At 43.6% G+C, this 22,207-nt stretch overlaps 1 protein-coding gene across 1 annotated transcript in view; it reads left to right on the top strand.

Annotated features, from left to right (window-relative positions):
• The window catches only part of LOC143283868 (gamma-aminobutyric acid receptor subunit beta-like), a 448,038-nt gene that overhangs the window by 285,677 nt on the left and 140,154 nt on the right, over window positions 1–22,207 (top strand). Inside the window, exons 5-6 of the mRNA XM_076590247.1 lie at window positions 8,964–9,101; window positions 10,725–10,877. Of these exons, the coding sequence (XP_076446362.1) occupies window positions 8,964–9,101; window positions 10,725–10,877 (291 nt within the window). The remainder of the gene's footprint in view (window positions 1–8,963; window positions 9,102–10,724; window positions 10,878–22,207) is intronic.

Below are 22,207 nucleotides of genomic sequence, written 5' to 3'. Positions count from 1 at the left end.
AATAACATCTTCTGGCGACACCCCAGGGGGGGATCCCCAATGGATGAAGACATATCATGATGAATTCCCCCACACAGGATCAGTGACAGAAGGAGCCGCTACAGATTTCATCACGTCGAACATCACCGATAGGCATTATTTTATCATCGATCGTTGTGCAAGTGAGGTATTGTAAACCGGAAGGAATGCGGCCGAGGTACCCGTGAAAGGCATATCATAAGCACAATGGTTTCCTCTTACTCGCTGAGAAAAGTGCATTACTTTTCCTTTTTCAATTGACGCAGAGTTTGAAAACTACTCTTCCGTGCACGAAACTCGTTTTTTAAAATTATTTTCTTTATCTTTATAACCATTCTTAACAAATGGTGGATCGGAATGACTTAGAAACATGTATTCATTTCCATTGTGGTATTTCAGGATTTTGCCGATGGACTGAAGCTGAAGCATAGACTGGTCGCATTTTCATTGTAAAACAGAACACTTGCAGACCGGAAAGAAGAGAGAGAAAAGTTGTGTTTCGCTGCGACAACGTGCTCTCCCCGTGGAGAGCAGCCCGAATTTCCCGCAGATAAATGTATTGTGACAAAAAGTAAATCAGTATGATACGATACGATACGATGTGGTGTGATGCGATGCGATTTGATGCGATCCAATACGATACTGATTCATAATTTCGCTTTGATGTTGAAATGAACACATAGATTGGAACCATTTTTAAATGTTTCTGCTCCGCTCCTTTCACAAAGAAATATGTTGTGATATGTGCACAGTGTCGTCTTTTATAATTATGTAGTTGGGAACAACCATTAATCATGCTCAAAGGCTTTGATATCTCAAAATTATCAACAAAATGCTCAGCAGAAAATAAACTAAAATATTATCTTGTGTACGAGTGAATGCGACTGTGATTATACATGTGTGTTTGTGAAGATCGTGTTTGTGTATTAATGGGACCCTGTCTGCTGCTGCTCCATGAAAACTTTTTTTTTTCTTTTTCTCTCACCGTGCATTCACTCCAACCGGACAACCACAATGAAATAAGTTTAGTTTATTAGAAGAAAAAGACTCTGCTCTAGCCAGTACATACACGTATGGCACTGACTAACCCATCAGACGACAAGGACACTGGACACGCAAACTGGAGAAGGGGATGTGTCGGACAAGGTGGCGTCACTGCATTCGGACAAGTCCATATACGCTACACCACATCTGCCGGGCAGATGCCTGACCAGAAGCATAACCCAACCGCTTAGTCAGGTCTTGAGTGCATGCGTACATATATATATATATATATATATATATATGTGTGTGTGTGTGTGTGTGTGTGTGTGTGTGTGTGTGTGTGTGTGCCCAGCAGAATGGAATTTTGTCTACAGAATTTTGCCAGAGGACACCTCTCTCGTTGTAATGGGTTCTTTTTCAGTGTGCCAACTGAGTACTGCACACGGGACCTTGGTTTATCGACTCATCCGAATGACCAGACGCTCAGTTCAATTTTCCAGTCCAACGTGAGAGAAAGGGCGAGAGGGAGATTCGAACCCAGACCCTCACGGACTGTATTGGCAGATGAGCTTCTTAATCATTCTGCCACCTTTCTCCGGAGGGGCAAGAAACGAGGAAAAACGAATAAAAGGTCCCTACCCTTTCTTTCTTTCCGAGAACAAGCAAAGAAGGCTGACGTCAGATATGTAACGTCGTTGATCGCTGTCCACCCGCGTTTGTCATGGGAATGTCGGCATGCACAGTCACACTGCTATCATAAAGCAGTTTCTTTCCCCCTTTTTTTGTTCTTTTTCCGGGGTTCTTGTTACGTACCGAGGACTGACCCTATGACTGCACTGTCATGTTGCGCTGTATTTCTTGGAGAGAAAAAGGGAAAGGAAGGGAGGGGGTGGAGGATTGGGGTTTGGGTGGGATGGGGGAATTGGCCGAATCACCACCAGTCAGCTTCCATTAAAGTCACAGCGGGTTTGCAGCGGGGCGCAGTGTGTGGAAGATGAGATTGCATTGTCTGGGGTTGGTGATTGGTTTGGATAGCTTAGTATGACGCCTGCAGCAGATATGTGTAAGGGAAAAAAGTCATCTGGAATTTGTTTTTGTTTCTTTTCTATTTTCTTTCTCAAAAGTTGTCTCCTTTTCGTTTCTTCATATCTCAATATCAGTCCATTAGTAACTCTGTCTTTTCTTCAACTGGCATCCCAAATACATATATGCCTATGCTCATTCACGTATATACAGGCACACGTGCACACACACACACACACACACACACACACACACACACACACACACACACACACACACACACACACACACACACACTCTCTCTCTCTCTCTCTCTCTCTCTCATGCACACACACACACACTCATACACACACACACCCACACACGCGCGCGCGCGCGTGCACACACATGCACACACACTCACATACAGACACACGGGTGCGCGCACGTGCACACACACACACACACGCGCGCGCGCGCGCGCACACACACACACACGCACACGGGGAGAGAGAGAGAGGCGGTGACTCCAAGCGGAATTCTTAAGGTGAGAGAGAAGTTGGATTAGATAGCACACACATAAATGAAGAGAGAGAGAGAGGCAGAGAGAGAGAGAGAGAGAGAGAACGCTTAATTTAGTGCTTCTGTCGAATATTCCTTGCAATTTTATTTTTCCTTTTCAAAATCCCTCATAACCACATCACATCACCACAACATAAGTTTGCGTGTTTGCCAGCATTAGTTGCAGTATGTCGTAGTCGTCGTAGCTGTAGCAGTAGACGAAGACGTAGGAGTGGGAGCAGCAGTATGGAAGTAGTGGCAATACTTTTATTTCAATTCTATTTGAATGTAGCAACTGATTTGTTTTAATGGTTTGTTTCATTCCACGTTAGTTTTATCCATACTTAGTGTGGGCTTACCAGGCCTGACCAGTGCATGGGGTCTATTGCTTAGGTCAGGCTCTTCTTCCCATTGTGTTTTTCAAAGCAGATGTGCCTTCTGAGAAGAAAACACCAACATGATATATGGATCATTCCGCACTCTTTGATGACGCCTCGATGCTGAAACTGCAAATGTAGAAGTGATAGTAGTAGTGATGTTCCCCTTTTAAGACACTTTCTCTGCATTTCCATGCATGACACATCACTTTACACGTTAAATAACCCCAATGAAATATGTATGTCAGCATTCTAGGTTTGTTATGAAGGCATGGTCGTAGCCCATAATTCAGCAAGACTGAGGCCGCCCACAGGAATAGGGGATACAAACGGACAAACACACCCACAAGCGGACAAACACGCAGCGCTAAGAAGGGTTAGAAGAGTGGGGAAGAACTTTTCTCCCTTCATCCTTTACCCGTGCCCTGAAGACAGCGAACACAAAGTGTAGGCTTGAAACTCCACAGGATAACAACAACATGGGCCTGGCAGTCAGCCCAGCCCAGCCAGCGGCGTCCCCACACTTCACGACGTGAGCAAACAATGACTTGGAGACCTGAGGAACTGCTGGAGAAGTTACAAAGCACGTAACATTCCTCCTGTATGACCCAAGAACTGGAAAGAGAGACGCAAAAATGACACAAAAACAACCCCAGTATTTTTTCCCCTCCAGGATTAATGGCTCTTCAAACATCGTTAGTTCTGCTTTGATGACCAGCATCGATATGATTATTGTTATTATCCGACGTCCTCGGAAGCTTTAGCTAATGGAGGAGGGGGGGGGGGCAGGAGTGTTGTTTGAGACCCCCGCAAGCTGCATGTAGTCCTTTGTTGTTACCCTGCACATGTTCAGGCCTTCACGCTGTGTTCGCTGGCTTCAGGCCATGGAAAACATGATGAGGGTGAACATTCGTCTTCTTCGTCTCCTGCGTTTTTTGGGGCTGCGTGTTTGTCTGCTTGTGTCGTGTGGGCAGCCTGACTCCATTTACCGGGGGTTGCTTACTTCTGAGTATGCCCGTGTCTTTGTAAGCAGTGGGATGCTTGCATATATTTAACGGAAATATCTGACGTTTAAAGTGATGCATCAGGCATGTTTAACCACCATTACTACTTCTATAGTTTCAGTTTCAAGAATGCGCCAAAGCGTGCAGAATGATCCATTTACACCAAAATATACGTGCTGTTAAACAAAAACAAACAAAAATGAAACCAAAACAAACAAAAACAAAAAACAACAGCAACAACAAAACAACAACAAAAACAACAACAGAAAAAAACCAACGAAACAAACAAACAAAAACGTGGGAGGTAGGGATGGGGCGAGTAAATGTCTGACACAAGCATAGACCCAACGCTTCTGCTGCTGTTTCTCCCACTGTCACTACTACTACTACTGCTACTACTACTACTACTATTTCTACTGCTACTTCAACTAATATTACCACTACGTTGCTGCTACTACTACACATCTTCTACCACTGCTGCATTCATAACTAATGCTGGTGTGGTTACACACTTGTGATGTGATGACATGAATTTGAGAGAAATTCAAAAGCGAAACTGACACTGCAACCGATATTAAGCAGAAATACCTATCATAGAGTGGGCTGCACATGTGCCTCTGTGTGTGTGGTGGGGGGGGGGGGGGGGGGGGGGGGTTCAGATGTGGACAGAAAGACCCTCCGTCAGAGGCAAAGAGACAAAAGCAGACAAACCACACACAACTGAGAAAAACAAATTCACAAACCTCCTTTCGCATGCCTGCTGCAGACGTCATACTAAGCCCCGTCCAAACCAATCACCAACCCCGGACAATGCAATCTCACCTTCCACACACTGAACACCCCTGCAACCCGCTGTCACTTTAATGGAAGTTGACTGGATGCCAGTCGGCAGCTTCCCACCATCCCCCCCCCCCCCCCCCGCCCCCTCCCCTGTCCAGGAAATGCAATGCAACGTGACAGCACAGACCTTGGGTCAGTACAGAGACTCCACTGTCCCCAAATAAAGACAAAAAAGAAATATGTTTATGAAAGCAGTCTCATTGTACATGTCGACCGAAACGGAAGTCCACTCTCCTGACAAAAGCAGTTGAATAGGGATCATCGGTGATACATGCCAGTCGCCAGCCGTCTATGATTTCTTGTTCCCAGAAAGAAAAGTTGGAGACATTATTTTCCTTTTTTTATGTATATATTTCTTGCCCTCCGCTTCTTGATCTTTAAGTCTGTTTGCGTGTATGCTCTTCGTATCGACACATTGTCTTGAGCAGATGATAAGTTTAGTCAATGTCACAAGACTTGTCTTGTGCAGGAAGAGGAGAAAGTTTTTGTTTCTATCAACTAAAATATTTCGTTGCGTGTAAGGGGACTCGGGGTGAGCAGCGTGGGAGTGATAGGGCCGGAAAGGTGCAGATGATGGGGCAGCAAAAAAACAAAACAAAAAACCACACCTTATATCGTTGTGGTCATTTAGTTTATATGTATGCATTGCAAGTGAACGAGTTCGTGCTTATGGAATACGGGCAGGGACATCTCCATTAATGCACGGACATGATACAAGCATGCACTCACATGTACAGCCAGAATTGTATTGGATGCAATATTGTGTTGGATGCAATAATTTTTGAAAATGTCGAGTTAAAAGCGTTGCACTTGAAAATGATTTTTTTTGTTCAAGTATACACCAGAAATGACACAAAGTACATGTGCCGTAAAAGGTTATGGGACCTTTAACCTCAAGCATAACATCAACTCATATTAATGACATCATCTTCATTGTGGTAATGATGACGGCAACAATACTGCAGACGACAGCTTGAATAGTAATGACTGTGATGATAACTAAGGAAATCTCATGGCAGTCCGGTCGACAGAACGAGGAGGAGAACATTAAGAAAATGATGGAAGTAATGATATAATAACGACGACGAAAATGACGACGATGAAGATGACGTTCTCGACATTTTTTCCATGTGTTCTGTTGAGTTCAGCTTTCACGACGCCTACATGCTGCCACAGCCAGTACAGAAATTAAGCATCCCATAGCCTTTTTCGACCATCGGTGCATTGAATTCATATCCACTGTGTCTAGGGCTCGGCATAGGCAGGCCGGACCCACTCCACTCCTTACCTCCCGTTTTGACACTCCCACCCAACCGAAGCCAGGTACCCACTCACACCTAGGTGGAGAGAGAAACAGTGCCTTTCCCAAGGACACAACTCCATGCCGAAACACTGATCACTGCTGACACCTGATCACAAGTCCAACGGTTATAACTGATCCTGCTGCCACGGCATCTTCTGATCTTAGGATGGAAGAAGCAGCAGCTGAGAGCAGGGGATGGGGATGGGAAGGGGGAGCGAAGAATGGGCGGAATGCCACCCACCAAGGCAGCACAGTGCTAAGATCGAGGGTCTTTCTTTTCTTTTCTTTTTTCTTTTTTTTTTCTCCCAAATTGTTGCAAGATGAGCATTCAGCTTTCAGAAATGCAAGATTTCAAAAATCGATAGTCTGGTAGCAATATATTTTTCCTCCCTTCCTTGTAATTGCCTTTGCCGCGAAACAGACTTTTGCAATTGAGATATCGGTCGACTCTACCCAACTTTTGTGGTATCGACGTGTGAGAAGATGGGTAATTTTATTTTTAGTTTGTTTCCGAGGATAAGGTTATTCTTTCTTCTCGCCTCGAGACGTAGGGCGAAGAAGGGGGTTGGTGCGGAGAGAGAGAGAGAGAGAGAGAGAGAGAGAGCGCACCAGCCATGGACAGAGACAAAGACTGAGAGTGTAAGTGTTCCTTGCATGTAATCTGTGAGGATTCGTCTCTTGTGCAGCTCAGTGAAATTTGTGTTATTACAGTTCTGTTGAAGAGAACGTGAAGCAATGAAACACGCACACACACATACTCGCATGCACGCGCACGCACGCACGCGCGCGCGCGCACTACCGCACACACACATACATAAAATGGTATAATTTTGTCCAATATTTTTAACATAGTGTTTCCGATGGTGCAACAAATCGTACTGACCCCCGTCCCCCTCTTCAATACAGCACCAGGCGAAAATTCAACCTTGATACAGCAAACCGCAATCAATTTAATCACTCAGTCAAGGCGCACAACCGCACCCGTGTGTGTGTGTGTGTGTTGGAGGCAAGAAATGCATGGACGTTGTCACTGAGCGAGATGAACATAATTCAATTTTTTTTTAAATTTAGGCTTCCCTCTGTCTCTCTGTCTCTTTGTCTCTCTCTCTCTCTCTCTCTCTCTCTCTCGTGTGTGTGTGTGTGTGTGTGTGTCTTCGAGGCAAAAAAATCATGGAAGTTGTCACTGAACACACGTCGCTTTTCTGTAAAAAGTAACTCTCTCTCTCTCTCTCTCTCTCTCTCTCTCGCGCGCGCGCGCGCGCGCGCGTGTGTGTGTGTGTATGTATGTATGTATGTGTGTTTGTGCGCGCGCGTGTGTGTGTGCGTCGTTGGAAACACTGGAAACATGGAATTTGTCACTGGATGAGGTGAACTTTTTCTTTTCTTGAGAGAGGTAATGTGTGTATGAACATGATGCATGTGTTTGAGAGAGAGAGAGAGAGACACTGACACTGACATTGTTTTATTGCCATCGATACTTATATCCTTTGGCAAGGGGGACAATTTATGAACAAAAGAATAACAGCGGTTTACAGAGAAATCGAAGCATTGCTAAGAGTAAAAAGAAAATCAACGACAAACAACAACAAAAATCATAAAATACAATATATTGTTAAGATTAAAAAGGAAAAATAAAAAGCTCGACCATCCAACTTTCTACAAAGTCATTCAGAATTATAAACTGTGGACTGGCATCAGGGTAACAGTGTTTTTTGGATAACAGTGAGGCTTCCGAAGTTAATTTCTTTTTCCGACAATCCCAAGCTAGGGCGATGAATTTCGCTTGTGATCTTATTCTTACTTCATCATTTATCAAAAGGGTACTGGTAAGGTTCATGTTCTCTAAAAGTTCGCTGTTGAAAATTAAGAATTTCTTTCGAATTCCTTCATAAATACACATAAACAGGAAATGAGTTTCATCTTCAACTGAAGCACCACACATTGGACAAGGAGACCGTGCAGACGTGTCAGCAGAGAACCATTTTTGTTAGCATTTAGGCTTAAAGTTCTAAGTCTGAATCTAGCCAGTCTTGTTCTGTGCCATTTATTACCTATTAATGTATTTTCCGACTGAAAAACGTTCTTAAAAGAGAGGAACGAAGTGTATTTTTCTTACTCTTCAATGTGGGCATGCCAATCCTGTTTATACGAATTAATTAACCTGTCTTTAAATTCTGCGAGAAATATTCGATCATTGCCAACACCCTGACACATCCACACACACACACACACACACACACACACACACACGAGAGATCGTATGGGTGGTGATGGTATGTGGCCCCATTGGATGTTGGTGGGTGTGCGGGAGACCATTTCCTCTGTTCCTCCGCCCCCACCCCAGCCCCCACCATCCCAGGTCTGTGGTGTGGCAAACAGAACCATCTGTTCACTTCGCTCTCGGTCATGTTCACACTGTCTCCGTTCGTCTCAAATGGACACGCACTCCCTTGCAACAGATGTATCCGGTCCGTCTGAAGCGTGAGAAGCATTCAAGTTGTCACTGGACGAGATGACAAATAGTCACTGTTTTCTCTCTCTCGCTCGCTCGCTCGGTCGCTCTCTGAAATGATAATACTCAAAAGCGGCTTGAAATGAATATTTTTGGTGAGGAACGACAGTTTAACAAATGTTTCATGGATAACTTGATAACATCTGTCAAAGATCAAAAGGAATTTTGGGAATGTATGCATAAAACTTCGTCCAAAAAACGGCAACCCAAGAATGACAAAATACCCACTAGTAGTAGTAGTAGTAATAGTAGTATGTACCGTCGTGTATGCTGCAGACGGGTACACAGTGGATGAAATTATCATTATTAGTAGTAGTAGTGATGGTGGTAGTACTATTATCTCCCGACCTGTGTGCTTGCAGATGGGTACACAATGGATGACATCATCCTGTACTGGCTGAACGATCGTGACGCGGTAATGGGGGTGGAGGACGTCTCGTTGCCACAGTTCGACCTGTCAGATTACGAAACCCTCAACAAGATCGAGCAGCTTCTCACAGGTACATGACAACATTGAAGACTAATTGATTGATTGATTTATGTACTTATGTATCTAATAAGTTATGCATTTCTTTTGTTTTTGTTAGTTTGTGTTTGTTCATTTATCTATTTAGTTATTAGTTACTTAGTTATTTGTTTATTAAGTTAGTTGTTTAGATATGTATTTATGTAATCATTTATTTATCTAGAGTTTATTCATTCGTTTGTTTTTGTCTAAGTTTGTTGTATGTGAAAAGTCGTAAAAGCGATGAACTGCAGCACCAGGGTAGCTCTGTCACGATATGCAGATGTTCAGAACTCATGATCCATCCTTTTGTGGCCAGTGAAAGTTAAGATAGTTGTTGTTGCAGCAGCAGCACCCGCATCAAGCACTGGCAACAATGTTGGAGAGTGTGAAGTAGAACGGTAGCAGCAGGGGCAGTAGTGGTTGTTGTGCTTTAGCCATATGTTTAACAATACAATATAAACCAGAGTAAATGGAGAAAATAAAGCGCACACACGAGAAATAGACACAGATACAGTATATGAAAAGACAAAAAAGAAACAAAGAGCCAAAATAGCAGATACTACAGCACATAAAGGACCAGGAATATCCGTCCAGCCAAATCATATTTGATGGCCTTTGGTTACACAAATCTATCTGTACCTAGTATACATTTGTATCCACACACACACACACACACACACACACACACACACACACACACACACACACACACACACACACACACACACACACACAAGTATAACATATGTGCGCTAAAAGGAGCAGAAGTGATTACAAAAGCTTCAGTAGCAGCAGGAGTTGTAGTTCAGGTGATAAACGGTAGATATGACTGTGACAGGTGGCAGTTCAGTGATAGCGGCAATGGTGGCAGTAGTTGTTGAAGTTGTCTGGAATCAGTCAGCCTCCTTTTGATGTTGGCCGGCAAGAGAGAGAGAGAGAGAGAGTGTGTGTGTGTGTGTGTGTGTGTGTGTGTGCGTGTGTGCGTGTGCGTGCGTGCGTGCGTGTGTGTACGTGTCTGATCGACGTTGTTATATATATATATATATATATATATATATATATATATATATATATTATAGTAGATTGCTATGAGTTTGAAAGTGCTATTTTAATGTACAATGCTGCTTCTTCTTCTTCTTCTTCCTCCTCCTCCTCCTCCTCCTCCTCCTCCTCCTCCCTACTACTACTACTACTAATAATGATTATGATGATATTTTTGTTATTAGTTCTAGTATCAACAACAACAACAACAATGTTATTATAGAAATAGTAATATGATCATCATCGTTTTTTTAATTTTTTATTATCATTCTTTTCTTATTATTGTGGATTTTTTTTTAATTTCCTTATGAACTTATTCATTCATTCATTCATTCATTGATATTCATCTATAAATTATATCAGCACCATCATCATCGTCATTGTCATCATCGTGCACCTTTCATTTATATCCTTATTTCCTTATTCTTTTACTCATTTATTTATTTATTTATTTATTCAGTTATTTTTTTATGGATTCATTCATTCATTTATTTGTTTGTTTCTATATTTATCTATGTATCACCATCATCATCATCGTTACAACCGTCCTGATGAACGTGGCTGTGTCCCACAGGGGACTACCAGCGGCTGTCACTGAACTTCAAGCTGCAGAGGAACATCGGTTACTTCGTGTTCCAGACTTACCTGCCGTCCATCCTCATCGTCATGCTGTCCTGGGTGTCCTTCTGGATCAACCACGAGGCCACCTCCGCCCGCGTGGCTTTGGGTCAGTCACCCTCTCTGTCACTCTGTTTGTCTGTCTGTCAGTGTGTCGGGCTGTCTGTTAGTCAGTGTGTCGGTCTGTCTGTCAATCCTTATGACGATTGCACACACGTATGTGGCGCACGTGCGCGCGTGCGCTCAAACACAGACAATCCCGCGTCCCGCGCGTACGCACACGTTAACTTACGTACTGACAAACAGCATGCAGATACAGAATACTTTATTATCTCAAGAAGAGAAATTCATGCGTGGTGTACGCTTCACAAACAATGCACGGTATGAACACACAAAGGGAATAGAATGGTCAGATGCCAGACACATTTAAAAACAAAGACATTGTGTATTTGGGTTTGCAAACGCGCGAACACACGTGTAATAGGATATATGCCATGAGAAGGAAACAGTTGGTCAATAAGACAATTGCAACAGTCACTTGTATTCGACTCTACTGCAGGCTCTCGTATCATCATTATGCGATTTCCTTCCAGCCCCCCTCTTTCTTTCAATCTGTCTCGCTGACAGTCTCTGTGTCTCTGTCCGTCTCAATGTGATTGTTTCTCTCTGTCACTGACACACACACTCTCTCTCACTCTCGCTCTCATTCTCTCTCCTCTTTCTCTCTTTCTCACCCCTCTCTCCTTCTCCCCCTCTCTTTCTCTCTCCACCCTCTGTCTACATCTATATCTCTCGTCCACTTCCCCCCCTCTCTCTCTTCTCTTTCTCTCCCCGTCTTTTTCTCTCCCCTCTCTCTCCTCTCTTTCTCCCCCTCTCTTTTTCTCTCCCTCTCTCTCCTCTCTTTCTCCCCTTATCTTTTTCTCCCATCTCTCTTTCTCTCTCCACACTCTGTCTCTGCATCTGTATCTCTCTTCCACTTCCCCTCTCCCTCTCCTCTCTTTCTCTCTCTGCACTCTGTCTTTCTCTCTCTCCCCTCTCTCTTTCTCTCTCTCCCCTCTCTCTCCCCTCTCTTTTTCTCTCCCACTCTCTCTTTCTCTCCCCCTCTCTCTTTCTCTCAATGAAGTACTGAAGAGATTTCGAATCGTTATTTCGTGACTGTTGTTGAGTATTGTATTAGCTACTTTTGGTTGATTTGCGATGTCGGTTTATTGTGTCATGTCATTTTCTTTATTTTCTTGAATGACCCCCTTCAGCAAGGGGCTTTGGCCTTAATCTGAATGAAAGATCGTTATCGTCATCTCTTTCTCTCACCCGCTCTCTCTCTCTCTCTCTCTCTCTCTCTCTCTCTCTCTCTATATATATATATATATATATATATATATATATATATATATCTTCTCCTTTTCTCCTTCCACCAATGTCTGTCTGCTCTCTTTCTCTCCAATTCTCCTTTTCTCTCCCGTTCTCTTCTTCTTTCCCACTTCTGTCTTTCCATATCCCTATAATCTCTCTCTCTCTCTTCTCTCTTCTTCCACCCATGTCTCTCTTTCTCTCTCTCTCTCTCTTTCACCTCTCCCTCCTTCATTATTTTCTGTAACATCTCTATTCCGCTCACTGTCTCGAGGCGGTCAGAAGAAAGCTGTGGGTGGATGTGGACATGTAAATGTGTTGATGAGACGAGGTAAGGGTTTTAACTCGGCTAACAAGGGCTAAGACAAAAACATGGCTTCCTAACTGGATCGGAATGGATCGGACGTGGGACAGAATGAGTTCAAGGCATTTTGGGCCGCACCTTCCCCCTCCCCCTCCCCCCACCCCCACCTCCAGGGGGTATCGGCAATGAGCATGTGCCTGCGTGAATGGCAATGGGAACCTGTCTGGAGTTGTATGAAACGCTTTTCTCCGGTAACTGAATGCCTTTTAATTAGGGGGTTTCAGGGGGTGGGATTGTGGGACTTAGTGAATGGGTGAAAAAGATACGTGTACACATCTTTTTAAATAGTACTTACTTGTCCGCTCTCTGTCTGACGAGTATCTGTATTTTTTCCTGTCTGCTTACCAGTCTGCCCGTCCACCTGTCTTATTTGTCCTTCTTTATCTGCCAGTAGGTATCGATGTGTCTGACTTATCTGTGTATCTAATTATCTATCTATATGCCTGTATTTCTGCTGTCCTGCTAAATGTCTCTCTTTCTCTGTCTTTTTCCATGTCCCCCCCCCCCCTCTCTCTCTGTGTGTCTGTCTCTCTCTCTTTCTCTCTCGCTCTGAGAACCCATTCCCTTTGTTAAATGTATTTGTTCCGCTTATTGTCTTGAGGCTGTCGGAAGGAATTGTAGGTGGTTGGAGATATGTAAATGTGCTAATGACATGAGCAAAAGGTTTTAACTCGGCTAACAATGGCAATGACAAAAACATGCCTTCCTATGTATGTATGCAACGCTCTCCCCGAACTGAATTCTTTTTAAGCAGGGGATTTCATGGTTGGGGTTCAGGGACTTACTTGGTAGATGAAAAAGATACGTGTCATCTTTTAAGATTTACTTACCTCTTCGCTGTCTGTCTGTCCACTATCTGTATTTTAACCGTCAGCTTATCAGTCTGTCCGTTCATCTGTCTCAATTGTCCATTCGCCTTTTTTTGTCTGAATATATTTATCGACGTGTCTGTTTATTGGCGTGTCTAATTACCTATCTGTCTCTGTCTGTCTGCCTTGCTAACTTCCTCTCTTTCTCTGTCTTTTTTTTTCTTTGTCCGTCTCTCGCTCTATTTCTTTTTTTCTTTTCTTTTTTTCTTTTCTGCTGCCCCATCACCTGCGCCATTTCCGTGGCATTACTCCTCATTCCGATTCTCCCATACACAGCCATATCCGGGTTCGTCTTTCGCTGTCCCAGTGCCGGCAGTCCACAGAGAACCATTGATAGTAGGTTACCAGCAAGCCACACACCAGAGAAGACCCTGCACTGCTGCTGAGTCACTTCGGTGGTGTTCGGTGGTCGCCCCCAACTGGCGACAATAATGGCTTAGTCGTGGAGCCAGACTGACCCACACTTTCTTTGTCTCTCTTTCTCTCTCCCTTGCTCAGACTCCCTTTCCTCAACCACCAATTTTAACTATATATATTCCGTGCATTGTCTTGAGACAGTCGGAAGGAGTTAAAGGCGGTTGGAGATATGTAAATGTGTCAATGAGATGAGCAAAAGGTTTGAACTCGGTTAACAAGGGTAAAGACAAAAACATGGCTTCCTAACTGGATTGGAATGGATCGGACGTGAGACAGAATGAGTTCAAGGCGTTTGGGGCCATGCCTTCCACCCAAGGGGCATCGACAATGAACATGTATCCGCCTGAATTGCAATGAGAACCTGTTTGTAGTATGTTCCTCCCCCCTTCTCTCTGGTAATTGGCTTCTTTTAATTAGGGGGGTGGGTTGAAGTGGTGGCATTGCATGACGGTTTTTTTTGGTGGTTTTTGTTTGTTTGTTTTGTTTTGTTTTTTTCGTTCGGAGGGGGTGGGGCCTGGGGGGATGGGGGGGTGTTGGTTGAGGTGCGGGGTATTACTGGACGGGTGAAGATAAATGTATGGGTTTTTTTTGGTTTTTTTGTTAATCCACATACATATTCACTTGGTGTTTGTTTGCATACGTGTGTTTTTCATTCTGTTTATGTCTGTTCATCTGTTTACTTCGTTTGCCTGTCTGTCCTGTGTGTGTGTGTTTCCTCTAGTCTCCTGTGTATGTTCGTTCACCTGCTTCTCTGCTATCTATATACCTGCATGTTTGCCTTTTTATCTGTCAATATCTATCAACTGTTGTGTCTGTCTATCTGTGTATCTGTCTGTATCTGTTTATGTGATTTGACCATGTTTTGACACAAACCGTTACTGAAAGCTAGAATAGGAGCAACATACTCGATAACTAAATTTTAGCATTGGAATTTCCGAAGGATCAGTCATAGCACCGATCCTTTGTAATATCCTTACACAGGATCTTCATATTGTATTGTATTGTATTATTCTTTTTTTGTGAAATTTGGACTGCTCTCCCCATGGAGAGCGCGTCGCTACACTGAGAGCGCCATCCATTTTTTGCTTTTTTTCCTGCGTGCAAGATTTCATTTGTTTGCCAATCGAAGTAGATTTTTCTACAGAATTTTGCCAGGGACAACTCTTTTATTGCCGTAGGTTCCTTTACGTGCGCTCAGTGCATGCTGCACACGGGACCTCCATTCATCGTCTAGTCCCAATGACGAGCGTCCAGACCACCACTCAAGGTCTAGTGAAGGGGGAAAAAATACTGGCGACTACGGGATTCGAACCAGTGCGCTCAGATTCTCTCGCGTTACATCCAGGCCAACAATCCACACATAAACAGAAAGCAGTGTAAAAATGTGGCTGGTTCAATATGTTGATGACTGCATGTGGATGAACGTAACCCTAAACAACTCAACACCACGAAGAACACAAAGTTATGCAAGGAGATTATATCGGGTTGATCTCAACAGCTTTGGGCGATACGTGTGTGAAAACTAGCAATCCCATACCCACTGAAAAACGAACACGTAGAACAAACCACCAACAGATTTACGGGAAGCGACGAGCTTTCTCCGAGACATGGCAGCCATCAACCACTGTCAAGCACAGTAAATCCCCACCCGATTCCTGGTCTTGGGATGAGTCCCAAGGGAGGGGAAGTGTGTGCGGAGAGGGGGTGGGTGGGTGTAGGGATTGTGGATTCAGTGGACTGACGAAATGGCGACCCGTTACATAGCCATGGTTCGTTAGGACAAGGAGATGAAATGGGCGCCTGATTGTCGGACGTGTTACACTTCACACAGACCTTCCAGCCCAATTGTTAGTTTGTTAGTTACCAATTCAGGTTTTCGCGGGGTTTCCTACTTTTCATTGACGTGGGTGGAGGGAAAGCTACGTAACTTCTCTCGTTATGGGGAAGCACGCAAAGCCTGACATGCACGTTTGGGTTTATGCCCAGCTGGGTCAGGCATATACTCTTTCTTTTTCGTTTTCTTATTCTTGTTTTCTTTTATGAAGCAGATGTGGCGCAGCGTAAATGGACCAGCATACACGCTTTGACACCTCCTTGAAACTGAAAACCACTAGTGTCCTCCACTTCTTCACTTCTATTGGGTCCATCGTTGCCTGTGTTATTCTTTTTTTTCTACTTTAAAAAAAACTTATTTCTTTATCTATCTGATTATTTAAGTAAGTTAATCTTATTCTTATTTCTGCTTTCTTTTATCATTTTCATTAATTTCATAATTAATTCAATGACATCCAATTGTTTATATTATACATAAATTTTTTCGCCTCAATTCCTGACTACGCTCGGTTGGTTACGCTGCTATTAAGGCATCTGCTCAGCAGATATGGTGCTGCATAGAGTTTTGCCCGCACGCAGTGACGCCTCCTGGAGTAGTTAACTGAACTGAAGTTGCCTGTAAACGTGCCGTGTTCTCGTCAATCCTTCAACGATAGCATAATTGGAAGGCGCCTTGGAATGGAAAGATTATGATTTGACTTTCTCTTTTGATACATATTTTCCCAATCGTTGTTTTCTCAATTAATTTGAATATATGTCTGTCTCTTTCTGTTTCTGTAGTACTTCTCTTGACGCTTGACAATTTTATCTATTATTTCCTTTGTCTGTCTTTTATTTGGTGTTTCGTAGTAAAGTTGACATTTATGTATTGCTAAGTAAAAAAAATGAAATAAAACGACGGCTCTCACCTTTTGCTTGGAAAAAACAAAACAAACTTCTTTTTTTTTTCTAAATTTCCATTTTAATAACACATAAATTCAACATGAATGCATAGTGGGAAAGGAGAGGGAAAACAATATGGTGGAAACACGATAAAAGCAAATAAAAATGGAAAATACATAATAGTACACAAACATACTATTCTGAGGAAAAACTACTATGAATAAAAGCTTTTGAAATAGTCATTGATTGAGGAAAAGCACTCATATTGCCCAAAATGTATCATTTGTATATATGTATTTAACATATCACTTTTCTTCTTCTTTCTTTCTTTTTTTTTTTTTTTTACTAACACTGCTTTAGTTATAATTTTGCACATGCCGAATGACCCTCTTCTTTTCTTATGTATAGAAAATAAATCAATCAAAATATGCACATTAGTCCATGAAAAAACGTCTTCGAGTCTTAAGTTTTATACTTTATAATTTGCATAGCCTTTATCGTAACAAAACCAAAAAAAACCCCAAAAAAGCCACAAATGTTTTTATATTTTATTTCCAATCAAAAGTAAGTCTGGTAAGCATTTTTTTTTTTCTTGAAACTACATGTATCTCATGCAGCCATGATATTATATTCTATTTTGTGATTCGAGAGACTATAGTTTTCAAATGACACACACACACATACGCGCGCACACATACGCACACACACACACATACGCGCGCACACACACGCACAAACATACGCGCGCGCGCGCATACACACACACACACACACACACACACACACAAAACAAACAGAAAAAATGACGAATAAAAAGAATAAACGAGAGACAAGAAAATGCCATACGAACTCGCATGCCTCGGTGCGTTCCCCAATCACAGCGCCGAGATGAGGCGGGCAGATGGCAATAGTTTCATTACCATGACAAACACATCCCGTTTCTGGGACAGAACCTATTTGTCACTGTCATACCCCACGCACGGAGCCAAGCACTGATAAGCAGGGGGCTGATGCTTCTTGAGACGAATACATCCCATGCAGCTTGTGAATTGTTGGGGTTTTACTTGTTTGTTTTTTTATTTGTTTGTTTTTTCGGGCAAAGATGAGACAGTAATGTGTTTGGATCTGTTTGAGCCAGGTTTGTTTGTGGGGCTGGGGCTGGGGAGGGGTGTGGGGGTTTTCATGGCAGACGTCTTCCTGTCCTGTCCTCGTTTTACATGTGTTGTATATTGTTGCTGCCACCGTCCTTCATTCCACACCTGCTGTTTGAATGGCATCTCTTTTTCTGTGTCTATCTGTCTGTCTGTCTCTCTTTGTGCTGATAACAAATACATTACTTCTTTTCTTTTGAAGACTTATTCTCTCCTGTTAAAGTTGTGTCAATGTTTGAAGATGGTAACACCTTTGAGGAAGATGACGTCTTCATCAACCACCTTCTGTGAGTCAGGATACTGATGAGAACCTTCCGTGATCTGTTTCGCCACTAGAACCAAACCGTGGATGGTGTAAACCACAGAGATCAGAACGTGGGGAAATAGTGGACTGCCACTTGATCCAACAAGCGGTGGTGGCACATATTTGCGAACTGCCTAGACCTCTGCGTCCAGCAAGTCTGGCACCTCTTCAGAGCCACACGTGCAGCCAAGGACAATCCTGTGGATCTTCTCGCCACTCGCCAGAGTGTTGTCGGGGTTTATCTTGCTTGTGCTTCTCATGCAGGACGTGGTCGTCCAAGGAGATCTGTGTTTCTTGACAAGCGTGCCCCATCAGAGGTCAGATATCAGCGTGTCACCTTCTGGTACAAAGCTGGCCCACACTAGTGAGATGTGCATCACGGTAAGAAAATGATGCGACGCTGCGCCAAATGCAAAGACGGGTTCTATGACCGATGGTTCCAGCAGTACCTTACCAAATGAGCTCAGATGCCTTCAGTGGTGCAGCAGTCACCCATTCCCCTGTTTTCAGTGAAAGCTTGACTTGTAAAAAAGAGACAAACATGAAACGATATTGTCTGAAGTTTCCATTTTCTGTTCTGATTCTTGTTTCTCGTCATTTATGGCTATAGTCACTTTTATTTACTCCTCAACTAAAATTTTACTTCACTTGACATGATTTGCAATCAAGGGGGAAGCGCTTTGAAGTATCTAAGTTTACTTCAGTGTCTCATTGTGCTTGTAAAATAAGTTGCGACTTATCTGAATATCTTTCATTTCAAAAATTGTTGGTTTTTAAACCAGTAGATTATCTATTCGTAGACGAACGGTGCTTCATTGTTTGGTTTTTGTTTTTATTTTCGTTTCTGTTTTTGTTGTTTGTTTGTTTTGTTTTTGTTTGTTTTTCCAAGAAAAGTAAATTATACTTCAGTAAAAGTCCATTAGTTTATTCATCTTTGTTCTTGTTTCCATCCATAGAAAAATGAAAACCCCTACCATTTCGTGCGCACCGTCCCATTAATGGGACGTACTAATTTTATCCTCTAAAGTTGATGACAATTTTCTAAGTTAAAAACCAAAAGTAAGATGTGTTCATTGCATGTAATTTCGAAAACGGGCAGTAATGGGTTAACTGATAGACGAGTGTGGATGATGGTGGAGGACGGATGACGGGGTTGCGGAGGGATGGGGGGTGGGAGGGGGGGTTCGGGAATTTGCTGATAGAAGTAATTTGGCTAATGGGTGAAGTCTACATCGACTGAGAGGAAGCAGTTTGGCATATGGCAGAGGTTAAACATGTGAAGCCTAACACGTTCCTCGGGTGTGGACAACAGGAAAAGGCAGGGGAAGGGGTGAGGAAAGAAAGAAAGAAGCAAACAAACAACAAATTCAACACACCAGTGGACAGGGGTTGCGGGAGTTGACAAGGACACAAATGGTGAATGGGGGGGGGGGGGAGAGAATGGTATGGCGAAGAGAGACAGCAACAACATGAAAACACACACACACACACACACACACACACACACACACACACACACACACACACATGCGCGCACGCTGCGTGCACATTCATCCACGATGTTGACAGTTTTACAAGATTGGGGAGGGGTAGAAAGGCAGCAGCAGAGTCTAAACAGACGCACGCACGCACACAGACACACACACAGACACACACACACACACGCACACACACACACACACACACACACACACACACACACACACACACACACGACCCCCACCCTCAACTGCCACTACCACACGCTCGTCAATTGCGACAGGGCGGACAGGTATGCAAGATTGCAGAGACCGAAGAGGGGGCTTGTCCTGATAATAGGAGGACACAGCGAGGCTGACGACAAACACGGGACCTGATTGATCACTGGGATCTGCCTGCTGCCCTTCAGCCTGATTAGAGCTGGTCCTTGACGACTGGGAATGTGTGGAGACCACAGATTGCCATGACGGCCTATGACGTCTGGAAACTACTGATTATCATTGCTGTTGTTGATGTGTGGAGACCACAGATTGCCATGACGTCTGGAAACCACTGATTATCATTACTGTTGGTGATGTGTGGAGACCACAATTTACCATGACGTCTGGAAACTAGTGATTATCATTACTGTTGGTGATGTGTGGAGACCACAGATTGCCATGACGTCTGGAAACTAATGATTATCATTACTGTTGGTGATGTGTGGAGACCACAATTTACCATGACGGCATATGGCGTGTGGAGACCACAGGTTACCATGACGACTGATGATTAGTGGAGACCACAGATTACCATGACGACTGATGATTTGGAGACCACAAATTACCATGACAACTGATGATTAGTGGAGACCACAGATTACCATGACGACTGATGATTAGTGGAGACTACAGATTACCACGTCGACTGATGACTTGTGGAGAGCACAGATTACCATGGCGACTGATGAGATTAATGGAGATCATAGATGACCATGACGCGCCAATGATAGACGGGATAGGGGAGGTAAATGGATTGATGTTGATAATGAGGAGGCCTTGCAGTCTACAGAGCTACGTCAGCTGATAAACAGCCCTGAAGGGTTGGATGGGGAAGGAGGATGGGATGGGGAGGAGGGGTAAGGGGGATTTGTTACCTGCTTGGTGGCCACAGAAGCAATCCAGCTTCTGTTTGATCATTGCTTTTAAGAAGTAGCGATTTTAGCCTTCCACACCCCACCCAAAAAAGAAAGAAGTGTGTGTGTGTGTGTAATGAATAAAAACAAACGTATCAATAGCTGGAGTTTGCAAGACGGCGGCGCACAAATAAATCGAGGGGAAAGGTTTTGGCACAGGGTGATATGAATAGCTGTGACAGAAGGGCCAAGAAAGTGAGGTGCCAACATCATCAGGTGATGTTCGTACGAAGCAGGAACATCTAATGACTTTGTTTTATGCAAATGAAACTCTTGGCCGAGGTTGAATGGAACAGCAGGTTGGGGTGTTTGCAGGGAGCGCGGCGGGGGAGGAGGGGGGTGTCTGGCATGTGACACAAAAATGCCGGCTGCATATTGTGAGGGAACTACAAGTAATTGCACTTTTAACGTGTTCCCCAAAAGTGTAGATTTGTGGCCTTCGACTGTCTCGCAGACATGAAGCAGCCGTTGTACTGTCGGAAATGTTGCTGGCTTTTCTTTCCATCGTCAGTTCTCAGAGGTGCTTCTCTGCGGCAATGTTCGAAGATGTGCTGGTGTACAATTTTCCAGGCACTATTGCAATGTAGCTCTTGTTCCGTCTGGGGGGTTGTTAATTTAATTTGAGAGGACTAGTCCTTTGTAACAAACATCACAAGGGAAGGTGGAGGTTGGGTGCACTGTGCCTGGCCCTCTTTCTGCGTCTGTCTCTGTATGTTTCTCTCGCTCTTCTCCTGATTCTCTTCCCCTCTTCATCATCATTTTCAAAATCATCACCATCCACTTTTTCTATTCCATCATTTTCGTCGCTGTCATCGTCAGTTTCATTGATGTATTTTTTTTACCTTTTAATCCCTTTCTTTCTTCCATTATTCATTTCGTTATCTTTCTTTTCTTCCTTTCAAATCGTAAAAGAACCCCGTTCCTCTACAGTTAAGTGTCCACTTCAGGCTCTTATGAGTAGGTACACTGAAAATTGTCGAATGTACGTGTTTTTTCCTCCAATCATTCCGTGTTTACTTTCTTCTTTCTTTTGTTTGTCTCTCAGTCCCTCACTCTCTCCTTCTCCCTCCCTCTCTCCGTCTCTATTTCCCTCCCTCTCTGCCACTCTCTCTCTCTCGCTCTGCCCCCTCTCTGTCTCTCCTCTCTTCCCTCTCTTTCACGCCCTCCCTATCTTTATATCTGCATCCGTGGATGGGTGGGTGGGGATGGAGAAAGGTCATGTGAGGACTACAGACCATTTGCCATGTGATTTGTTCTCCTCTTGTGGCACTGACCCCACTGCACCCCAGCAGTAAATCTTCTCTAACATAACCATACCTATGCATTCCCCAGCTGACTTTCCCCGCGCTTTCTCCTCCTTCATTCCTCCTCCTCCTCTTCCACTTCATTCTTCTTTTTCTTCATCTTTTCTCATGATATTCTCCAGCAACCTATATTCTCCTCCTCCTCCTCCTTTTTCGTCGTCTTCTTCTTCTTCGTCGTCACTTTCTTTCTCAGGCATTCTCCGGCAGCCTATATCAACCTGCTCCTCCTCCTCTCAGTCCCTCTCACCGCCTCCTTCTTCTTCTCCCTTACCTCTGTGGAGTGATAGAGGCACCGCACAGAAGATATGTTCA

Source organism: Babylonia areolata, chromosome 7 (assembly GCF_041734735.1).
Source record: "Babylonia areolata isolate BAREFJ2019XMU chromosome 7, ASM4173473v1, whole genome shotgun sequence".
Classification (NCBI taxonomy): domain Eukaryota; kingdom Metazoa; phylum Mollusca; class Gastropoda; order Neogastropoda; family Buccinidae; genus Babylonia; species Babylonia areolata.
The sequence above is the reverse complement of the archived record's forward strand: the minus strand, read 5'-3'. Positions and strand labels throughout refer to the sequence as shown.